Source organism: Geotrypetes seraphini, chromosome 6 (assembly GCF_902459505.1).
Source record: "Geotrypetes seraphini chromosome 6, aGeoSer1.1, whole genome shotgun sequence".
In the NCBI taxonomy this organism is placed as follows: Eukaryota; Metazoa; Chordata; class Amphibia; order Gymnophiona; family Dermophiidae; genus Geotrypetes; species Geotrypetes seraphini.
Genome location: NC_047089.1, coordinates 5,741,313 through 5,763,399, shown reverse-complemented (window position 1 = coordinate 5,763,399; position 22,087 = coordinate 5,741,313). Strand labels below are relative to the sequence as shown.

The 22,087-nt window shown below is 44.3% G+C and overlaps 1 protein-coding gene across 2 annotated transcripts in view; it reads right to left on the bottom strand.

Annotated features, from left to right (window-relative positions):
- Positions 1–2,339: 2,339 nt before the first annotated feature.
- The window catches only part of LOC117362058 (interleukin-1 receptor type 2-like), a 19,797-nt gene continuing 49 nt past the window's right edge, over positions 2,340–22,087 (bottom strand). The window contains exons 1-6 of one of the 2 annotated variants that reach the window (XM_033947796.1): positions 21,900–22,087; positions 16,587–16,664; positions 12,270–12,335; positions 10,543–10,684; positions 5,699–5,868; positions 2,340–3,598 (exon numbers count right to left, since the gene is read on the bottom strand). The exon at positions 21,900–22,087 is cut by the window's right edge and continues 49 nt beyond it. In XM_033947796.1, coding sequence (XP_033803687.1) covers positions 3,555–3,598; positions 5,699–5,868; positions 10,543–10,684; positions 12,270–12,335; positions 16,587–16,664; positions 21,900–21,933 — 534 coding nt within the window. In that variant the 5' untranslated portion in view covers positions 21,934–22,087 and the 3' untranslated portion in view covers positions 2,340–3,554. Of the gene's footprint in view, positions 3,602–5,698; positions 5,869–10,542; positions 10,685–12,269; positions 12,336–16,586; positions 16,665–21,899 lie in introns of both variants that reach the window. The other variant, XM_033947795.1, reaches the window with a different exon arrangement.

The following is a 22,087-nucleotide window of genomic DNA, read 5'->3' as shown; positions in this document are numbered from 1 at the left end:
GGTGTGAATAACTAGGGAGAAACTTGTAGCAACTACTGCATGATCAAGGACCAGAGCCAGAAATTGCTAGGAATAGATTTGCGGGGGGGGGGGGGGGGGGAGGGGGAGACTGCAGTCACAGTTAATGCTAGTGTGGATACCACACCTGATGTGGATGATGGTTTCTTCACTTTCAACACTGCAGACCACCAGCACCACACGTGACAAAGCAAATTCTGTTGGCCTACATTAACAGTGTAAATTCTGGGGCAGACCTTGTTGTGTATTCTGGTCTCAAAGACATCTTTTCTGAACTGAGGCGGGGGGTGGTATAGTAGTCGAGCTGCTGCCTCTGCACCCTCAGGTGGGATTGAATCCTTGTGACCTTGGGCAATCCTCCATTGCCCTGAAGACAAAATCAGCACCTGTATAAGTGTAATGACTGATGACCACTTTGGGCTTTAACTCTGGATTTGATATAAAACATAATAAGAAGGACTAAAATAATTGTGTGTCCAACATGTTAAGAATACTTTTTAATTTGAGATAAAATAAAGTAGTTTTAAGAGGCTGTACTTTATTACTTTTACTTAAGGGTTTAAAAAAATATTTGGATAAGACTTTCCACTTTTACTTCAGTTTCCTGCATATTGAAATCTTTGTTCCTATATGCTGTATGACAGACTACTGACCACTGTAGTAGCTAACCTCTGTACTGACTCCATGTTGGTCTTACTGCAGGATCTGTACTAATCCTGGTTGGGGGGATTGAGGTCTAAGATGGCCTGGGGAGTAACATGGGTGTTCAGCTTCTATCACTTCTTCCCTAAGAACATGAGCGTTGCCATACTAGCACAGATCGAAAGTCCATCAAGTCCAGTATCCTTTTTCCAACAATGGCCAATCCAGGTCACAAGTACCTGCCAAGATCCCAAGGTGCAAAACAGATTTTATTTGACATTTATCTGCCATCATATTTCTCTTTCTATGAATAAGTAGTGGATTTCCTCAAGTTCATCTTAGCAATGGCTTATGGACTTTTAGGAAATTATCCAAACCTTTTTTTTAAACCCTGCTGAGCTATCTGCTTTCACCACATTCTATTGAGTGAAGAAATATTTTCTCTGGTTTGTTTTAAATTTACTACTTAGTAGGTTCATTACATGCCTCCTAATCCTAATACACTTCTCCCTCCGGATTCGTGGGGAATAGGGACAGAGCTGGACTGCGAATGGTGAAATACCGTGAATATCTTCTGGTCCGGCTCTGACCCACCCCTGCCTCCCTCCTGCCATCCCGGCCTTACCTGGTGGTCTAGCGGGCTTTCAGGGCAGGAACGATCTTCCTATGCTCCTGCCCTGTGCAGATCGCCAATAAGAAATGGTTGCCATGAGTTCCCAGACTACGACGGGAACTCCCCACAGCCATTTCCTATTGGCGATCTACACGAGGCAGGAGCATAGGAAGATTGCTCCTGCCCCGAAAGCCAGCTAGACCACCAGGTAAGGTCGGGACGCTGGGGGGAAGGTTAAACTATGGGTTTTTTTTCTCCTCCCCAAAAAATCACGAATATGTGAAATTGTGATTGCTGAAACTGTGAATGGGGAGGGGCAAGTGTATTTTTGAAAAGAGTAAACAAGCGATTCACATCTACCCTTTCCACTCCACTCTGTATTTTATAGACTTCTATCCTATCTCCTGTAAGCCATCTCTTTTCCAGGCTGAACAGCCCTAGCCACTGTAGCCTTTTCGTATAGGGAATTCATCCCATCCCTTTTACATTTTTGTCACCCTTCTCTGTATCTTTTCTAATTCCTTTATATCTTTTTTTGCGATGACTAGTATTGCGTACAGTATTTGAGCTGCAGCCACACCACAGAGTGCAACAGAGGTGGCATAACACTTTCATCTTTCCTGATGATACCTATTTGCTTTCTTAGCTGCTGCCGCCGCCGCACACTTTCAACATATCTTCAGTGATGGCACTTAGACCCTTTTCCTGGTCCTACTCGTTTTACAGCCGATTTGCTAGATCTGAAAGGTGGCATATTGAGACTGGAAATGAACATTTTCCCCTGCCTACTCTCCAGCAGTAGCGTAGTAAGGGGTGTGCAGGGGGGGCGGTATGCCTTGAGGCGCCAGCACCCCCCCTTCCCACGCCTCCCCCTGTGTGCCCTTTTCCCATACCTTGTTATCTTCAGCATGAACAGCAACGAACTTGCCGGCTTCAGCGCTTTCTCTGATGTCACTTCCAGGTGGAAGTGATGTTGGAGAGAGCTCCAAAGCTGATGTGGGTAGCAAGTTCTTGGCTGCTCGCATTGAAGATAAGGTTCAGGGAAGGGGTGCAGGCATGTGGGCGTGGCAGGAGGGGAGTAGAGGGGTACCATCTGCCCGGGCGCCAGTTACCCTTGCTATGCCACTACCCTCCAGCATCTTCCTTTCCCTGCCCCTGTCCTATATCCAATATCCAGCATCTTCCCTGTCCTGCTGCTGCCACAGCCTATCCCTTCCTGGCCAGGGCTGCAGTTGCAATTAGACACAGTGTTGTCATGTAGTCTTTTAACACAGTCTCATGTATAAGTGCTATAAAAAGCCTCACCTCTCTTGACACCGGTGTTTTGGGGTACAGGGGAAGCAGACTTCTGTTTAATAGCCTAGCGCTGAGTCTGATGGCAACTACATCTGGATCTGGGAAGGGAAGAAGAGATGCCACACTCTTCTCATCCTAGACCACTTACTTACAGGACTGGGCCGTACGCAGGTGAGGCTGGACTCATTTAGAGCACTGGTCTTTGACCTGGGGGCCACCCCGTGAGCGGACTTGCTGGGCAGGATGGACCACCGATCTGACCCAGCAGCGGCAATTCTTATGTTCTTATGACTGGCTTTGTAGGGCTGATGGCCAAGTGTCTTCAATTATTAGAAAAAAAAAAGTATCTCATTCTGTTTTGAATTAAATACATTAACGATACTCCGGGGGGGGGGGGGGGTCCTGCTGTTTAGCCATTTAAACGGGTGCTGCTAGAGCAGGTTCTGATGCCATAGTGGGAGCATAATGCTTCACCCTCTGTCACTGCCCAACCTCCCTGTTTAGTACTTCTGAGGAGGAGGAGGAGGGGTAATGAGTGCGTCAAACAGAGACTGACAGGATTCAAAATCACCTTTCAGTGTGACTTGGCAAGCTTTATTGGCAATTACATTACTTGGGTTTCTGACACTTTTTCATCCTTCAGGAATGTTGTCACTTTATTCCTCCCCTGCACCTCATCAACAGTGGCCCAGAAGCCCTTAGACGCCTTCACGAGGCCCAGCAGGTCCTCCAGACTCTGTGTGAAGGTGGCAGAGGCTCCTGTTTCTGACTTACTCTTCCCAAGTTAAATATAAAAGTGAAAAACAAGAATGAATTGTGCATGCTCTTAATATATACACGTATAAAAGGAGGCCTTTTCCCAGGTAGGATGATGACCATGAGGCCGAAGCAGTTGCTTGAAGCGGTGTCTGGCTTGTGCTCAGGCGTTGGAGTCTTGGGAGCCAAGAGCTTGGCCCGAGGTCTGCATGGAGAGTTGCGTTCGTGTTCACTGTCCATGGAATTTCTCAGCCGTGTCAGCCGCCACTTTCTCTGCTGGTCACAAATGCATCTTTTAGCATCTAACTCCTCTGCTGCTAGAGTTAAATACCCCCCTCCCCACTTCCTATATAAAAGTTTCATTACAGAATGGGGAGGGGGAGAGGTTTACAATCACCACTGCTTGGAAGGACAGGTCATGATATCAGACCCCCCAAGAGAAAAGTCAGGAAAGGATGATAGATATATGGACCACATTCCCTGAGCTAGTGTTAGAAGCTAAAAAGTAACAGGATTTAAGAGGGAAAGGACAGAAGGGCCTTAGGGAGAGTGTGGTGCAGTGGTTGAAGCAGCTTGCTGCTCCTTGTGACCCTGGGCAAGTCACCCCATTGCCTCAGGTATATTAGGTAGAGTGTGAGCCCGCTGGGACAGATGGAAAATGCTCGAGTACCTGAATAAATTCATATAAACCAGGAGTCTTAAAGTCCCATAGTCTCATGACTATGTTCATGCACTGTTTTCATTGTATGCTAATAGATCTCATGCATATTCATTGGGGAAATCCTGAAAACCCGACTGGAAGACGGCTCTCGAGGATCGGAGTTCCCTACCCCTGATCTAGAGCAGTGGTTCTAAACCCTGTCCTGGAGGACCACCGGGTCAGTCAGGTTTTCAGGATAGCCCTAATGAATATGCATGGTGCAGATTTCCATGCCTGGCACCTCTTATATGCAGATCTCTCTCATGTAGATTCATTAGGGCTATCCTGAAAACCTGACTGGTCTAGTTGTCCTCCAGGACAGGATTACGAACCACTGATCTAGAGCAGGGGTGGGCAACTCCAGTCCGCAAAGGCTGGAATCCAGTCAGGTTTTCCTCGATGAATATGCATGAAATCTATTTGCATGCACTGCTTTCAATCAAGTTCAAGTTTAATCAAATTTGATAAATCGCTTATTACATACTAAGCGAGTGACATTAAAATATATGCTGTACAGCTTTAAAAGGGGATAAAAACAAACTGACAAAACAGACAGACTCAGATACATAAGGGAAGGGAAAAGATAAGGTAAAAATGCATATTCATTGGGGAAATCCTGAAAAACCTGACTAGATTGCAGTCCTCGAGGACTGGAGTTGCCCACCCCTGATCTAGAGCCAGAGTAGACAGTAGGGTGGAGTGGCCAAAGTAACTTTGCTTAGTAAGATTTTCTATACACCCATTTTATTACGTATGGATTTTTGTGATCTGCCTTCTACAAAGGCAGAATGTAAATAATAAACTATACTTCTAAAAGATCTAAAATTACAAACCACCTAAAAAAGAACTCCAATTAAAAAGGAAAGACTGAATAATCATTCCAAGATCCAGACCAAAAAAAACAAAGGGTGAAATAGACCTAAAATAGCCAGAGACCACACTAGTGTGTCTAGACCCCCAACTCCCCCTCCCCCATGCCAGATAGTTCTCAGGATCTCCATAATCAATACGCATGATCTATATGAGCACAGTGAATGTAAATATTCAGTATGGATATCCTGAGAACTGGACTGCAGTTTGATAGCTGTGCTATAGGGGGTTGACGGCTTGGGAGATCAGTTGGGTAGGTGAGGAGGTCAGCATTGGCAGGTTACCATCTGGCAGCGCTATAGAGACCCAGAAGGCCAGATAGGCAGCAGCTATGCTAATATTAGTGGATAAGTAGATTATTACAGGGTTTTGTCAATGGACATGGTTAGGGAGCAGGGCTGGGGATGAGCAAAAAAGGAGGATCTTACATTTACTCTGGAGATTACAGAGGAGGAAGATGATGGTCACACGCTCTAGAGACCATGGACAGGGATGGGTCACTTGCTCTTTCTCTACCATCATCTACTCTGTTCTGCTGACATAGGAGATCCAGGGCTGGTTTTTCAGACAGTAAACGTTTCTGCTCAGCTTTCCAAGTAGGTTCCTGGGTTCACTAGTCTTTCTCTACCTCGTCTGCCTTATCCAAATATTCACTGTCTCCTACCCCCAACATACTATCGCACTCACATCTCCTCTTCTTCAACTCCCCCCCCCCCCAAATTCCCCATCAAAGCCAGGCTCTTCTTCCTCCATATTTTGGCCCCTCGCCTCAGTCCCTATCACTGGTTTGTTCCTGAACTAACCTTTTTCATCTTGGGTGCTTGAAGATATCTTTCTGAGTCTGATTTCCTTCTTGTCTAGGCCAGATGGGTCCTGGGCCACACAAATAAACGTGAGTTCGCAGTCTGTCTCTTTAACACTTTTGAAATGGAGAGTTTTTCGGAGTGTAACAGTTGTGTCTGTCTTAGATTTTCTGAGGAGAGAAAAAAAGGGAAAAATCAAATCAAAATCTATCGGCTGGTGACTGTAGTTGCATTCATTTTCCATTCTCCAGTCAATTTGTTCGGTCTCTGCTGTGGTTATTGGTGTACAGTAAATATTCCTCAGACCCTAGATTGGCTAAGACTTACCTGTAATTGCATAGACCAGCCACCAGTAGGTGCCAGTTTCTCATGTTCTGTTATACATTACTACATCCTAGGTTTCAATCTAATGTTGAAGGAACTAGATTCTACATTTGTCCCTGTCATTAACATCCCTTGAGTTTAGTTGGGTTGCAAACAGTGAATAAAGCAACACTTCCTGAAGGTGCCCTGATGCTCAGGCCATTTCTAAGGATATTCTAAACTAAACTAAACCTTAAGTTTATATACCGCATCATCTCCACGGAAGTAGAGCTCGGCACGGTTTACAAGAACTTAAAAATGAGAAAGGGTAGGAAAAGGTTTACATAAGTTTATAAATCGAGTGGAAAAATAAGGGAACAGAAATTACATGTTAGAGAAGAGCCAGGTTTTTAGTTGCTTGCGGAATAAATGGAGGGAGCTCAGGTTCCGCAGCGGGATAGTAAGGTCATTCCAGAGACCTGTGATTTTGAAAAGAAGTGATTTTCCCAGTTTACCTGCGTGGAGAATACCATGCAGGTAAACTGGGAAAATACTCACTATGACCATGAACAAGAGCTATAATGGATTTCCACTATGCATTTTTTTTTTTGGGGGGGGGGGAATAACCTGAAAACTTCAGTGAGAGTGGGTCACTAGGTTTGGAATGGAACACAGTTTGTTTAACTAATAACAGATTAAATGTATGCCTGGAAAAAGCAAAACACCATCAAAACAGGTGCCATAAGGAGGTAAGAGGGGACAAAAGAGACTACGAGGCAAAAATAGCCAAGGAGGTAAAAAAACTTCAAGCCGTTCTTTCGATATATTAAGGGGAAATGACCCGCAAAGGAAGTGGTGGGGCCATTGGATGACCATGCAATAAAAGGAGTGCTAAAGGAGGACAAAGCCATCGCCAACAAACTGAACACAATTTTTTGCGTCTGTGTTTACCAAAGAAGATATACACAACATACCGGAAGCCAACAGGCTATACGTGGGAAACGAAGACAGGAAACTGACAGGTTTGACAGTCAGTATAGAAGAGGTATGCAGGCAGATTGATAGGCTTAAAAATTATAAATCCCTGGGGACCGGATGGCATCCATGTTACGCCAATCTTCCAAGAAAGGTTCGAGGGGTGATCCAGGAAACTACAGTCTGATCTCGGTACCGGGAAAGATGGTAGAGGCGCTGATAAATGACCACATTATTGACGGACACGATCTGATGAGGAACAGCCAGCATGGCTTCAGCAAAGGAAGATCTTGCTTGACAAACTTGCTGCACTTCGAGGGAGTAAACAGGCAGATAGACAAAGGTGACCTGGTCGACATTTTATATCTGGATTTTCAGAAGGCATTCGACAAGGTTCATCATGAACGACTACTTCGAAAAATTGCGAGCCATGGAATCAAGGGTGAAATACTGACATGGATTAAAAACTAGCTGACGGATAGGAAACAGAGAGTCGGGGGGGGGGGGGGGTAAATGGACAATACTCGGACTGGAAAAGCATCACCAGTGGAGTGCTGCAGGGTTCGGTGCTTGGACCCATGCTCTTCAACATATTTATAAACGATCTGGAAATTGGTGCGACGAGTGAGGTGATTAAATTTTCAGATGATACTAAGTTATTCTGAGTAGTGAAGATCTGCAATGTGACATAAACACGCTTGATAAATGGGCCGCAACATGGCAAATGAGGTTCAACATGGATAAGTGTAAGGTGATGCATGTCAGTAACAAAAATCTTATACACGAATACAGGATGTCCGGGACGTTACTTGGAGACCCCCCCCCCCCCAGGAAAGATACTTGGAAGTGCTGGTCGACAAGTCGATAAAGCCATCCATGCAATGTGCAGCAATGGTGAAAAGGGCAAATAGGATGCTACGAATGATTAAAAAAGGGGATCACAAACAGATCGGAGAAGATTATCATGCCGCTGTACCGGACCATGGTATGCTCCTACCTGGAATACTGCGTCCAGCACTGGTCGCTGTACATGAAGGACACAGTACTACTCGAAAGGGTCCAGAGAAGAGCGACTAAAATGGTTAAGGGGCTGGAGGAGTTGCCATATAGCGAGAGATTAAAGAAACTGGACCTTGAAAATAGGAGACAGAGGGGACATGATCAAAACATTCAAGATAATGAAGGGAATAGACTTAGTAGATAAAGACAGGTTGTTCACCTTCTCCAAGGTAGAGAGAACGAGAGGGCACTCTCTAAAGTTGAAAGGGGATAAATTCCGTACAAACGTAAGGAATTTCTTCTTCACCCAGAGAGTGGTAGAGAACTGGAACGCTCTTCCGGAGACTGTTATAGGAGAAAACACCCTCAAGGGATTCAAGACAAAGTTAGACAAGTTCCTGCTGAACCGGAACGTACGCAGGTAGGGCTGGTCTCAGTTAGGGCTCTGATCTTTGACCTAGGGGCTGCCACAGGAGCGGACTGCTGGGCACGATGGACCACTGGTCTGACCCAGCAGCGGCAATTCTTATGTTCTTATGGAGTCAAACCAGTAGTTATCCCAGGAAAAGCAGGCAGCCTATTCTCACATATGGGTGACATCATCAACGGAGCCCGGATGCGGAAGCCTCGCAAGCAGACTTGCTTGTAGAAACTCAAAAGTTTCAAGACAGCCACACCGCGCATGCGCTAGTGCCCTCCCGCCCAGCGAAGGGCGAATCTCCTCAGTTTTTAGTTTTCTGCGGAGCTGAGAAGTCTTTCTTTGACTCTCTGCATTTAACTTTCTTACATGGTGCCTTCTCTCACCGCGGTTTGTGTTAATTTTCTTCACGAATAGCTGTGTTCTTTTGTTTCTTTTATTTCTAGTTAAAAAAATAATAATAATTTCATTTCTTCCGGCCGCAGCCCAGGGGCTTCGACTTTGCGGCGGCTATTTTTCCTTCTATGTCCCGGCCAGCAACAGGCTTCAAGAAGTGTAGCCAGTGCCAGCATGTGATTTCACATCCACAAAGCCAACCTATCAGTTCATTCCTTTACCCCCAGGGAGTGCGAGTAATTTGGAAAAATTGCTCTCGTACCTCAAATGAAATTTAATTTCTGAAAGTACGATGGCTACTACTTGGGACCCGGGTTGGCCACTATTGGAAACAGGATACTGGGCTTCATGGCCCTTCGGTCTGTCCCAGCATGGCAATTCTTATGTGAGCCACGTATAGAACAAGGAAGCTATTGTGACATCACTGCTGAGGTTGGCTCTTAGGCATTGGTGGAATTAGGCATTATGACATCACAGTCTCAGCTCTGGAATGTTTCTGCCATTGTGACATCACTGCTGAGGTTGGCTCTTAGGCATTGGTGGAATGAGGCATTATGACATCACAGTCTCAGCTCTGGAATGTTTCTGCCATTGTGACATCACTGCTGAGGTTGGCTCTTAGGCATTGGTGGAATGAGGCATTATGACATCACAATCTCAGCTCTGGAATGTTTCTGCCATTGTGACATCACTGCTGAGGTTGGCTCTTAGGCATTGGTGGAATGAGGCATTATGACATCACAATCTCAGCTACTCATTGGGTTTCTGCCAGGTACTTGGGACCCGGGTTGGCCACTGTTGGAAACAGGATCCTGGGCTTGATGAAAGGGAATAGGGACTTGTACACTACTTTTTTGTTGCTTTGGCATTTCCAAAGTTGACATTCAAAGTGGTGGGCACTGGAGGATTAAGTGACTTGCCCAGGGTCATAAGGAGCAGCACCGGGATTTGATCCCACAACCTCTGGGGGCAGAGGCAGCACCTCTACCAGTGAGCCCCAGTTTCCTAGCAGGAGGCTCTTCTGCCTGGTTAAATCATTTTGATCATCTGACAATTAATGCCAAAGGATTGCAGTCTGATGAATCGTGCTCTTCGATGTGGCAGAATGAACTTTACAGATTTAAGAAAAGAACAAGTTTAGGAATTTTAAGACTTCCTTCGCCAGAATAAAATTACCACTTTAAATGTGCATAAGTCCATTAAACATACTATTGGATAACTTAAAAAAAAATCATCACATGACGGAAAATAAAGGGTAGCCCTTTCTCTCTTTATTTGCAGTTTATCAAATAAGAACTATTTATTTAAAAAATTTATATACAGTCAATTTGAATCTGAACTTGAAAAATCCAACTCCAAATAAATTACACTTGGGTTTTACCAAATGATGTGACTTTCTACAGCTGTTTGCTTTGGAGAATATAATGATGAAACGATTCACAACTGCTTCACTTCTTGTGACCGTTTCTAAGGTGAGACCAGGGAGGGCTCTTGTGGCTGATGGAATGACACAAGAGCTAGAGTTTGCAGAGCGCAATGGCGATTCTGCAGGTGGGGGCTGGGAATAGTGGGGTGGCTCAGATCTAGACTGCGGCATATGAGTCGGTGGCATTGGCAAACTTGATCTTCCTCCTGACAGAAAGGAAGCAAAAAGCCAAGGATGGGCCAATCCATCAATCAACCGGGATTCCTGCTCTTCCCAGCGTGCAGAAATGCCAGAGGGGAGGATCGGCTAACGCAATGTCTTTCTTACATCTCCTGTGCCTTTCCTTCCGTCACTCGCCCGTCTGGATACTGGTCCTCCACAAAGGTGCCATTAACCAGCCAGTAGATGAGCTGTATGCGTAATTTACGCTTTACGAACTCCGCTGTGCAGTTGAGTGTCAGGGTTTTATCTGGGAAAAGAGAATAAAGCAGCGATTAGCACAAACCCATCTCTTATAAATGCAAAACCTGATCCCGAGCATCTTACGTCAAACATGTTCTACTGCAGCGCACAGGTCATTAGGACTCACCCCCAAATTCTGAAATTGCGCACATGCGCATTTCGGTTGGAAAATTGGCCTCATGGGCACCAATAAGTAGCAATTAACACCTTGTAATTGAAAGATGTTAAAAGTTACCCAGTCAGAAAGCGCAATTCTATAAAAGGTACGTGCTAAGTTAGGGGGAGAGTGTGGCGCAGTGGTTAAAGCTACAGCCTCAGCACCCTGGGGTTGTGGGTTCAATCCACGTTCTCCTTGTGACCCTGGGCAAGTCACATAATCTCCCCATTGACCCAGGTACATTAGAGAGATTGTGAAGCCACTAGGAGAGACAGGGAGAAATGCTGGAGTACCCGAATAAATTCATTCTGAGCTCCCCTGCTGTGAAAAGCGTCAGTCTTTGATAACCAGAGCTGGTATTGTGATGTCATAATGTCTCATTCCACCAATAAGAGTCAACCTCATCAGTGATGTCACAATGGCTCAATTGTCCTATACTTGACTCACTTTCACAGCATTTCGATTTCTAGAGTGGTAAAGTGGTTATAGCCTGGGCTTGTGGGTTCAAACCCCCACTGCTCCTTGTGACCCTGGGCAAGTCACGTAATCCTCCCATTGCCCCAGGTACATTAGATGGATTGTGAGCCTGCCAGGACAGACGGGGGGACATGCTTGAGTACCTGAATAAATTCATGTAAACTATTCTGAGCTTCTTTGGGAGAACTGAATGAATAATTAACTAGTTGGCACCAGTGGTATAGCAAGGGTGAGAGGTGCCCAGGGCAATGGCGTCCCCCTCCTGCTGCACACACATCCCCCCTTCCCCTTTACCTCTTTAACTTTCCCAGTATGAGCAGTATCACCAACTTGCTGCCGGCATCGCCTCTCCCACTGACATCACTTGCTAGGTGTGACATCAGAGGGAAAGCCGACACTGGCGCAAACAGCAGGTTGGAGTAGCTGCTCATGTTGCCCAAGAGCTAGAGGTACAGTGAGGGGGGCAGAGAGGAGGACAGGGGCCGGGATCCCCATCAAGACAGCATCTGGGGCAGACCGCTCCCTCCTCTGCCCCCCCCCGGTTGGCACTAATTTTTTAGGCAACATCTGTAGGCTATGGCCCTGCATGTGTGTGTCAAGTAGAGTGTAAGCTCTACAGAGCAGGGACTCTCAGTGCTATAGAACTGTTCAGTAGACGTCCTGTGTGCAAAATCCACATCCCTCTGAGATCACAGGATGGTGTTGCAGTGCAGGGGAGCTCAATCACAGTACAACACAATCCTACACCACAAACACCATCAGACCACGTGAAAAAGGGCAACCGTAGAAGGGCAGCGTCAGAGCACCCAGGTCTGAAAATAGACTCGCGACTGTGTTGCATTGCGAGGCACAGTCGAAGCACTCAAGCAACACATTTACAGACACACAGAATCTAGCGTTGTGATGCGCCTTTGCCTTCCTACCACAACGTAACATGCGCTAGGAAGGGATCAGTTACCTAGTTCTGCATCAGTGGTTTTATTTGTGTTGATGATAGTCGGTCCTCTTTTACTGCCGCTGGACCCTGTAATTTGAAGAAAAATGTTCAGATAAAGTTACATATGGTATAATATCATTTGATTTTCCCTGCTGAATCCAACCCCATCCCCATCCCCTCCTCGACATCCTCCCTCCATAAAATCTAATCACATTCCATCCTTTATAGAGAGGATGTTAATCCCATACGACCCACCTAGGACGCTCCGCTCCTCCCAACACCATCTTTTAGCGGTCCCCTCAGTCCAATTGTTTTATAATGCAACACGTAAAACAATCTTTTCTGTAACTGCTCCAACATTGTGGAATACTTTACCTCTTACCCTGAGACAAGAAAAGAATCTCAATAATTTTAAATCTAATCTTAAAACATTTCTTTTCAGAGATGCATTTGAGATCTATATTTAATTTTTTTGTTAAAAAAAAAAACTCAGGAAATGTCTTTTATTTCAAAAAGCCTGTATGATTGGACATAAATGTATTATGCAATTTTGGCTATATAAAGAACCTCCAAGTTTCTGGCATTGGAGGAATCAATTACATCGTTTATTTGTATTTGAGAATTTGGAAGTTTGACGTTCGCCTAAAAAAACTCATCTTTTTATGGAGGTTTGGGATCCTTATATTCAGAATCTTTCACCAAGAATAAGAAGTTTGGTTCTCAATGACCTACGATGAAGCTTAGGTTTTCTAATTACATTCCAGATATTTTATTTTATTTCTTTATTTTTGTTAGCTTTCATCCGGGGTGGGGGATTTCATTTGGAGGGGAAGGTAGGGGGGTAGAAAAGAATGGATTAGTTCATATGGAAATTTAATTTGGAGGAATGATATAAATTTGTATGAAATATTATTATTGTGATTCTTATTGTAATGAATATATTTCTGTATTATCTCATTGTATTTCTTATTTGATTCTTTCAATAAAAATTGTTATAAATTAAAAGAACAAAATAAACCCAACTCAGACCACAGACAGACAGGCCCCTACCCTCTGGAATTCCCTGCCACAGCAACTCCGCGACGAATCACGACTTGACAAATTTAAAACAGATTTTAAAACGTTTTTATTTCGCGATGCCTTCTCATTCACTTAAAGTCATCTTCTCTAATTACCAAAAATAACCGCTTTCTTTAAAGCGCCCCCCTCCATCATGTTTTATCCTCACCCTACTATCTCCAATTTCTTCTCAAATATGTAACTTTACCCCCCCTTCCCTTTTATCCTCACTATCTAGTTCGTCTTGTGATGTTATATGTAGATACACAATGCCTCTTTTTTTTTTTTTTTTTTTTCTTTAGTTTTGTATAATCTCTCTTTCTTTTAAACATATTGTTAACCAGCCAGATATTAATTTGATGGTTGGTATATCAAAAGTAATAAAACTTGAAACTTGACATCAATGACTCCCTTTTTACCTTTTGTTTTTTCCTCCCTATTCTTTCATGTTGCATCTGAATTGTAATTGTGTTATATTTTTATATTTTAAACTTTTTAACGCTTTGTATTAATTGGAAACCGCTTTGACTATAAAAGCTGTATTTCAAGACTTACATAAACTTGAATACAAAAAATAAATACGACACACTTAGGGACGGATTCTGCAATCGATGCCTACAAAAACGCCACGTCGGTCACGCTAGGGCGCTGTTTGCAGAATCGTACTTACCGTTGAACACAGGCGTTGGTCATGTAGGCCAGGATTTTGAGGGCCTATGTTTGAGGAGGATTGCATGTCCAGAGACGCCTAGAGGAGCCTAAGCATAAACCACGCCCACCTTGACCCCGAGTGCGTTTAGGCACCTCTGTAGACGCAATGATGGCTTTTTTTTTTTTTTTGGCACCTATGGACACTTGCATTTTCAATAATGGCATTTTAATTGGTTTTAAATGAGGCAGTCAATTACCTTAATAATGCAAGACATAAATGAAGGGATACGAGAAAGAACATGACTGGTTTCCCTTAGGACTACATTGCTGGTTGCCTTCGCTTTTCAATTTGACCATAACAATGTTTTGTAACTTTCCTGTAGACATTTGGATTCTCAGTTTCTAGGGTCTAAAATAAGAGTATTCTCCGACTTGGCACGAAATAGACAGATAAGGCAAAAAGCCTTCTTGGCACTTCGGGCTAGGGTTCAGGCTTTATCTGCTAACTTCCCCCTACCCCCTTTTTTTTTTTTTTTTTTTTTACTAAACCGCAATAGCGGTTATTAGCGCAGGGAACTGCTCTGAATGCTCTGCGCTGCTTCCGATGCTCATAGACTTCCTATAAGCGTCGGGAGCAGCAAAGGGCATTCAGCACAGCTCCCTGCGCTAAAAACCACTTTCACGGTTTAGTTAAAGGGGGGGGGGAGCTGTGTTATGATTTCCTTGTAATTCTTATATTGTTCATTAAGACAAACAATTTCAATTCTTTGACCCTAAGTAGTTTGAGGAATTTTTAAGTGCTAGAGAAGAAATCCATGTGTTTGCTGTAGACTGCCTGGGGGGGAGGGGGGTCTCTCTCGGAGCAGCCTTTCAATGCAGGTGTGTTCCTTTCTCACTTGTACATATTTACTTTTTCCCTAATGTTGGATCACAGTTAACTAAAGGCGTTAAGAATTTCCTATTGCAATTTCAGTTTTATAATACTTTATTTCAAGAATTTCTATTAGTCTCCAAAGTATTGGTGATGTAAAAGTGAAATTAATAAAGGAGATGATTGTGACCACACGCCTGTTTCTTGGCACTGTTTTAGCTCCCAGAATATGGAATTCCTTACCATCATTTATTAAGGAAGAAAAATCACTAAGTAAATTTAAAGGACTGTTAAAATACTGGTTGTACAAGGATGCTTTTGAGACCTAATTATCGGAGTCTCTATTGATCCCATTCGTTGCTTAAACTCGCTTGTCCTCTGTCTTAGGCTCTGAGAAATTGAATTAAAAAATTTTTTTTTTTTAAAGTTCTTATTTTTCTATTATATTTTTATCAATACTTTTAAAATTTCATACCCTCGTTTGTATTTTCCTTTTATGTATCCTTTACTATACTTATTGTAGTTCTTCCTACTTCCCTTATGTATTGGTCCGTCAGGTCCGTCTGTGTTGGTTTTAGTTAATAATTAAGACCCTGTTTTAATTGTAAATCGCTTTGAATTAATGATATTGCGATACATCAAAATTTTAATAAAACTTGAAACTTGCTCTCGTTCACCATCAAGTTTCATAAAGCCGCCATTTCCCCATCTGCCAATTAAAGGGTTAAAAATAGCAATTGGTTTTTGAGAGGGTTCGATAGGAAGAAAGCCAAATGTCCTGTCCTGAGCTGGAGGGAATCAAAATGTGCCCCTTTTTCAGGGCTTTGTTCTTCATATTTCATTTTTTTGCCTGTTTCATTTTGTTCATCAATTCAGAGAAGGGACGAAGGTCAGAGTTCCTGTTATTCCAAACAAAGGCCTACAAACCGACGTTATCTACCCCCTTATGCAAATTTCTCCCCTGCATCCTCGGTGGATTCTCCTTATACTTGTCATTGAGAAATACATGGGGGAAGCCACTGCTTGCCCTGTATTGGTAGCATGAAATGTTGCTAGTCCTTGGGTATTGGCCAGGTACTAGTGACCTGGATTGGCCACCGTGAGAATGGGCTTGATGTTACCATTGGTCTGACCCAGTAATGCTAGTCTTATGTTCTTGTTCTGAATTACAGAGATGGTTGTGGGCGCACTGCGCTGACACTCCAGTTGGTGATTTAAACAAAACCTTGCAGTGTCCCAGGTCTTTGGCTCGTGTTTTTAATTTCTGCATAGTTATTAACGTTAAGTTCTATCCCACCAGTCTTGACAGTATGTAAACTGAGAGGCAGCGGGGACGTTTGACAAGGGGACGCTCCGTCCACCCATCGCCAAAAAAGCAAACAGGAAGCATGGCTGCAAGAAACGGTACACGCTCTTCGCTCACCAAAGATTGTGTGTGTACGAAGTCCGTTCCAGTCAAAAGAAAAGAACACCTATGTAGAAGCCCAATAATGTAGCTTCATATTTTACCAAAATCTAGGACCCACTGCTCAAAACTACACTTTCTGTAGAAGCATTCCAGTAAAAGATGTTTTCTGCCGAATTCTGGTCTCAGGATTAACGTAGTGTGAAGAGCTGTGAACCAACTGTTTACGTTGAATGATCTGGAATCTCGGATGTTTGTACATGTCTTGTTTGCTTTCTAGGAATAGGCGGTTGAGAAATTTTTCAAATTAATCAATATCACTGTGCTGAATTCTCTTTCCCTTGTACTTTACCTGGACTTGATGCGCACAGAGCGCAACAACCGAGCAGCATGACGGACAGAAAACTGAACCACTGAACTCTCTTGGAGCCTGAAAGCAGAAGGAGATACCATAATAACTAAGAGAACTGATACTTAAGCCAGGCACAACATGGTTATCTGATCAACCCCCTCCCCCCTCCTATTTTCAGCCCCACTTCTCTCACAGAACTGATGCTGCAAACTAGAGAAGGACACGGTGACAAAATTTATCACCATTCCCGTCCCTATGGATAACCGCGGGAAACCATCTCCATGCCATTCTTTAAGGAGAGAGGGAAGAATCAGAGTCTGAATGGGCCCAGCCACGGACTCTCAAGCCCTGCATCGAGGAATGCTGGTGTAGAAGGACTGAGGTTGAGATGGACACTAAAGAATGGGACCTGGATTGGCCACTGTTGGAAACAGGATAATGAGCTTGATGGACTTTCGGTCTGTCCTAGAGTGGCAATTCGTATGTTCTTATGTTAGCCAAGTATAGGACAGTCAAGCCATTGTGACATCACTGCTGAGTTTGGCTCTTAGGCATTGGTGGAATGAGGCATTATGACATCACAATCTCAGCTCTGGAATGTTGCTACTCTTTGGGTTTCTGCCAGGGACTTGGGACCTCAATTGGCTACTGTTGGAAACAGGATACTGGGCTTGATGGCCCTTCGGTCTGTCTTATGTTCTTATGTGAGCCAAGTATAGGACAGTCAAGCCATTGTGACATCACTGCTGAGGTTGTCTCTTAGGCATTGGTGGAATGAGGCATTATGACATCACAATCTCAGCTCTGGAATGTTGCTACTCTTTGGGTTTCTGCCAGGGACTTGGGACCTCAATTGGCTACTGTTGGAAACAGGATACTGGGCTTGATGGCCCTTCGGTCTGTCTTATGTTCTTATGTGAGCCAAGTATAGGACAGTCAAGCCATTGTGACATCACTGCTGAGGTTGTCTCTTAGGCATTGGTGGAATGAGGCATTATGACAGCACAATCTCAGCTCTGGAATGTTGCTACTCTTTGGGTTTCTGTGCTTGGGACCTGGGTTGGCCACTGTTGGAAACAGGACAATGGCTCATCAGTGATGTCACAATGGCTTGATTGTCCTATACTTGGCTCACATACGAGCATAAGAATTGCCATACTGGGACAGACAGAAGATCCATCAAGCCTAGTATCCTGTTTCCAACAGTGACCAATCCAGGTCCCAAGTACCTAACCTAGTTCCCAAGTAGTAAAACACAGTCCCTGTCTTCACCTCTTCCAGGAGACTGTTCCACGCATCTACCACCCTTTCCATAAAAAAGTATTTCCTCAGATTACTCCAAAGCCTATCACTTCTTAACTTCATCCTATGCCCTCTCATTGCAGAGTTTCCTTTCAAATGAAAGAGACTCGACTCAGGCGCATTTACATTACATAGGTATTTAAACATCTCTATCATATCTACCCTCTCCAGCCTTTCCTCCAAAGTATACAGATTGAGATCTTTAAGTCTGCCTCTATATGCCATACCTCTTCCTTATTGCCCAAAATTATAGGAATTAACTACTCTTGTTTTTATAAACCTGTGCGATTTGCAACAGCAGCAGGAGCAAAAGAGTGAGTTCCTGCTGCTATGTCAAAGATTTTTTTTTTGTGGGGGGGGAGGGGCTGGGACTAGAAGGAGTTGATGCTGGTAATGAGGGTGCGATAACTGGGAATGGAAGGGGCTGATGCTGTAAGGAGTGTGGGAGAAAGGGACTGATATTATGAGGGGGAGAGGAAGAAGTAAGGCAGTGCAGGAAGGTCCTGCGATGACTGTAAATGGCGTCTCTGCTCAGGAAGACATAAATGATGTCAGAGGGGGGCAGACCAGCAGACGCAGTCATCGCGGGACCTTGCCGCAATTCCCTGCTTCTGCCAGTCCACCCCCTCCAACGTCACTTACGTCTTCCTGACCAGAGCCGCCAGTTGCAGTTGTTGCAGGACCTTCCTGAATTGGTTTGGAGTGAGAAAGGAGCATTGAAAGGTGGTGGAGGGAGAGAAATGGGACTGATGGAAGAGGGGGGAGGGAAAGGGGGGAGAGACATAAGGTGGAAGAATACTGGATGGAATTGGGTTGGAGGGAGACAAAGGGCAGATGCTGATGGAATTGGTGTGCAGGGAAAGGGGCAAGAGACATAAGGGGGAAGGATACTGGAGGGAATTGGGTTGGAAGGAAAGAAAGGGGGCAGATGCTGATGAAAGTGGGGGAAGGGAAAGGGGAGAGACACATAAGGAGGAAGGATACTGGATGGAATTGGGTTGTAGAGAAAGAAGGGGCAGATGCTGATGGAATGGGGAGAGGAAACAGTGAAATGCCAGACCATGGGGGTGTGGGAAAGGGAAGGAGAGAGGAGAGATATGCCAGATCATTGGAGGAGGGAAGAGAAGAAAATGGATGCCAAACCAATGGGGATGAAGGGAGAAATGGAAGGGTGAGCATACAGTTTCTGGAAGGGACATAGAAGGAAAGAAGATGTCATATAGAAGGGGCAGACAGTGAATAAAAGGAAGAGAGTGACAAGAAGATGAGGAAAGCAGAAACCAGAAAAGACAAAGGTAGAAAAAATATTTTCTATTTTTTTTTTTGCTTTAGGAGACATGCATCGCTGTTTCTGTGTTGTTACATTGTAGTATGCAGAGTTCAGCTTCTTGGTGGTTCAATTTAATCTTTGTCTACGTATTTCTATTTTATCCCTCCTTTTACAAAACAGTAGAATGTTTTTTAGCGCCAGCCTTGGTGGTAACAACTCTGATGCTCAGAATTCTATGAGCATCTGAGCTGTTACCACCACAGCTAAAAACCACACTACAGTTTTGTAAAAGGGGGAGGGGTTAGTTTGTGATGACATATTCCATACTAGGCGAAGGTGTTCTCTGTGTTCTGTATGTATGAAAGACATGACTTTCTGTTAGTGTTGACTAGCCTTATTTGGTGAAATGCATCGGGCATGGTTCTTGGGAGCCCCTTGAATAAACCTGATTTGAATCTCCTTATTTTCTACCAATTTTCTTTTGAGTTGGATTCTTTGGTGAACTGCTTGCCTTGTTTCGTTGCAAGTTAACATACATGGAGTGGAACGTACTAGAGGAGGTACAGATTTGGTTGTTTATACATATGGGTTACAGTTGGTCGATGTAGAGTGAGACAGTTGAGAGGCATTGTAAACTTAGTTATTAATATAGACTTATATTTCAGATAGTATTACTGCTTTACAAATATTTGAACACTTTTATATATGCATGGAAAGGGTTTAGAGTTAAAGTCCTGGGTAAATAGATGGGAAGGGAAGGAAGGGGTATTTGTTCAGAGATGGGCAGAGACATGGCAAATGAGGTTCAACGTGGATAAGTGTAAGGTAATGCATGTCGGTATCAAAAATCCCATACACGAATACAAGATGTCCGGGGTGGTACTTGGAGAGACCCCCCAAGAAGGAAACCTAGGAGTACTAATCGACAAGTCAATGAAGCCATCTGTGCAATGCGCAACCGCGGTGAAAAGGGCCAACAGAATTCTAGGAATGATTAAGAAGGGGATCACAAACAGATTGGAGAAGGTTATCATGCCGCTGTACTGGGCCATGGTGCACCTTCACCTGGAGTACTGCGTCCAGCACTGGTCACCATACATGAAGAATGACATGGTACTACTCGAAAGAGTCCAGAGAAGAGTGACTAAAATGGTTAAGGGATTGGAGGAGTTGCCGTATAGAGAGAGATTAGAGAAACTGGGCCTCTTCTCCCTTGAAAAGAGGAGACCGAGAGGGGACAGGATTGAAACATTCAAGGATAGAGTTAGTAGATAAGGACAGGTTGTTCACCCTCTCCAAGGTAGAGAGAACGAGAGGGCACTCTCTAAAGTTAAATGGGGATAGATTCCGTACAAACATAAGGAAGTTCTTTCTTCACCCAGAGAGTGGTAGAAAACTGGAATGCTCATCCGGAGGCTGTCATAGAGGAAAACACCCTCCTGGGTTTCAAGACATAGTTGGACAAGTTCCTGCTGAACCAGAACGTACGCAGGTAAGGCTAGACTCAGTTAGGGCGCTGGTCTTTGACCTATGAGCCGCCGTGGGAGCGGACTGCTGGACGCGATGGACCACTGGTCTGACCCAGCAGCGGCAATTCTTATGCTCTTATGTTTGGGGGTTGCATAGAAGAAAAACTGCTAATCTTTGTTTCGAATAATAATAAAAAAAGAAATACTAGGGGAAATAAAGAAGTAAATAAGAAAACAGATAAAGGGGGGCATGGGTGGGGCAGGCCCAGGGGGGGCACAGTGTACTTGTATGCCTAGGGGCCCTTGAAGAATTAATCCTGCCCCAGTGGCAGCCAAGAAAGCAAACAAGATGCTAGGAATGATTAAAAAAGGGATGGTTAACAAGACTAAGGGCTCCTTTTACGAAGCCGCGTTAGTGGTTTTAGCACACGCTAAACTGCCGCCGCGCTAGACGCTAACGCCAGCATTGAGCTGGCATTAGTTCTAGCCATGTAGGGCGGGTGAAAGGAGCCCTAAGAATGTCATAATACCCCTGTATCGCTCTGTGGTGCGACCTCATCGGGAGTATTGCGTTCAATTCTGGTCTCCTTATCTCAAGAACGATATAGCGACATTAGAAAAGGCTCAAAGAAGAGCCACCAAGATGGGAAAGGGGATGGAAAGACTATAAAGGTTAGGGCTCTTTGACTTGGAGGGGAGACAGGATTGAAGTCTGCAAAATCCTGAGTGGAGCAGAACGGGTACAAGTGGATCGATTTTTCACTCCGTCAAAAATGACAAAGACTAGGGGACACTCGATGAAGTTACAGGGAGATACTTTTAAAAAACGAATAGGAGGAAATATTCTTTCACTCGGAGAATAGTTAAGCTCTGGAACACGCCAGCAGATAGCGTAGCTGGTTTTAAGAAAGGTTTGGACAAGTTCCTGGAGGAAAAGTGCATAGTCTGTTATTGAGAAAGACACGGGGGAAGCCTCTGCTTGCATGGAATGCTGCTGCTATTTGGGGTTTTGCCAGGTACATGTGAGTTGGATTGGCCTCCGTGAAGACGGGCTACTGGACTTCATGGACCATCGGTCTGACCCAGTAAGGCTAGTCTTATGTTCTTATCTTGTAAAAGAAGATGGTTTTGTTCCAGCCCACAAACCCCCTTCCTGTGAATCAAGTTCCTCTTCCCAGGAGCCTCAATTGACCTCTTCTCTCTTTGAATTGCAACGACGTCCATAAAGAGAGGGCTTAGGGTGTTAATGAAAAGCAAGGAGTGCTGACTTACCTACAGCCATCGGACTGGGGTCTGTGCCTGGCATCCTCTCTCTTTCTGCAGCCCTGCTGTGAAGATGCAGGCGAGGATCACCTTCTCCCTATTTATATCCCTCAGTTTGATGACTCATGTTTTGCACTCTAAGCTGAGTAATTCTGAACTTTCTGTCCTTAATTATAGCTTAACTGTTATGCAGTCAG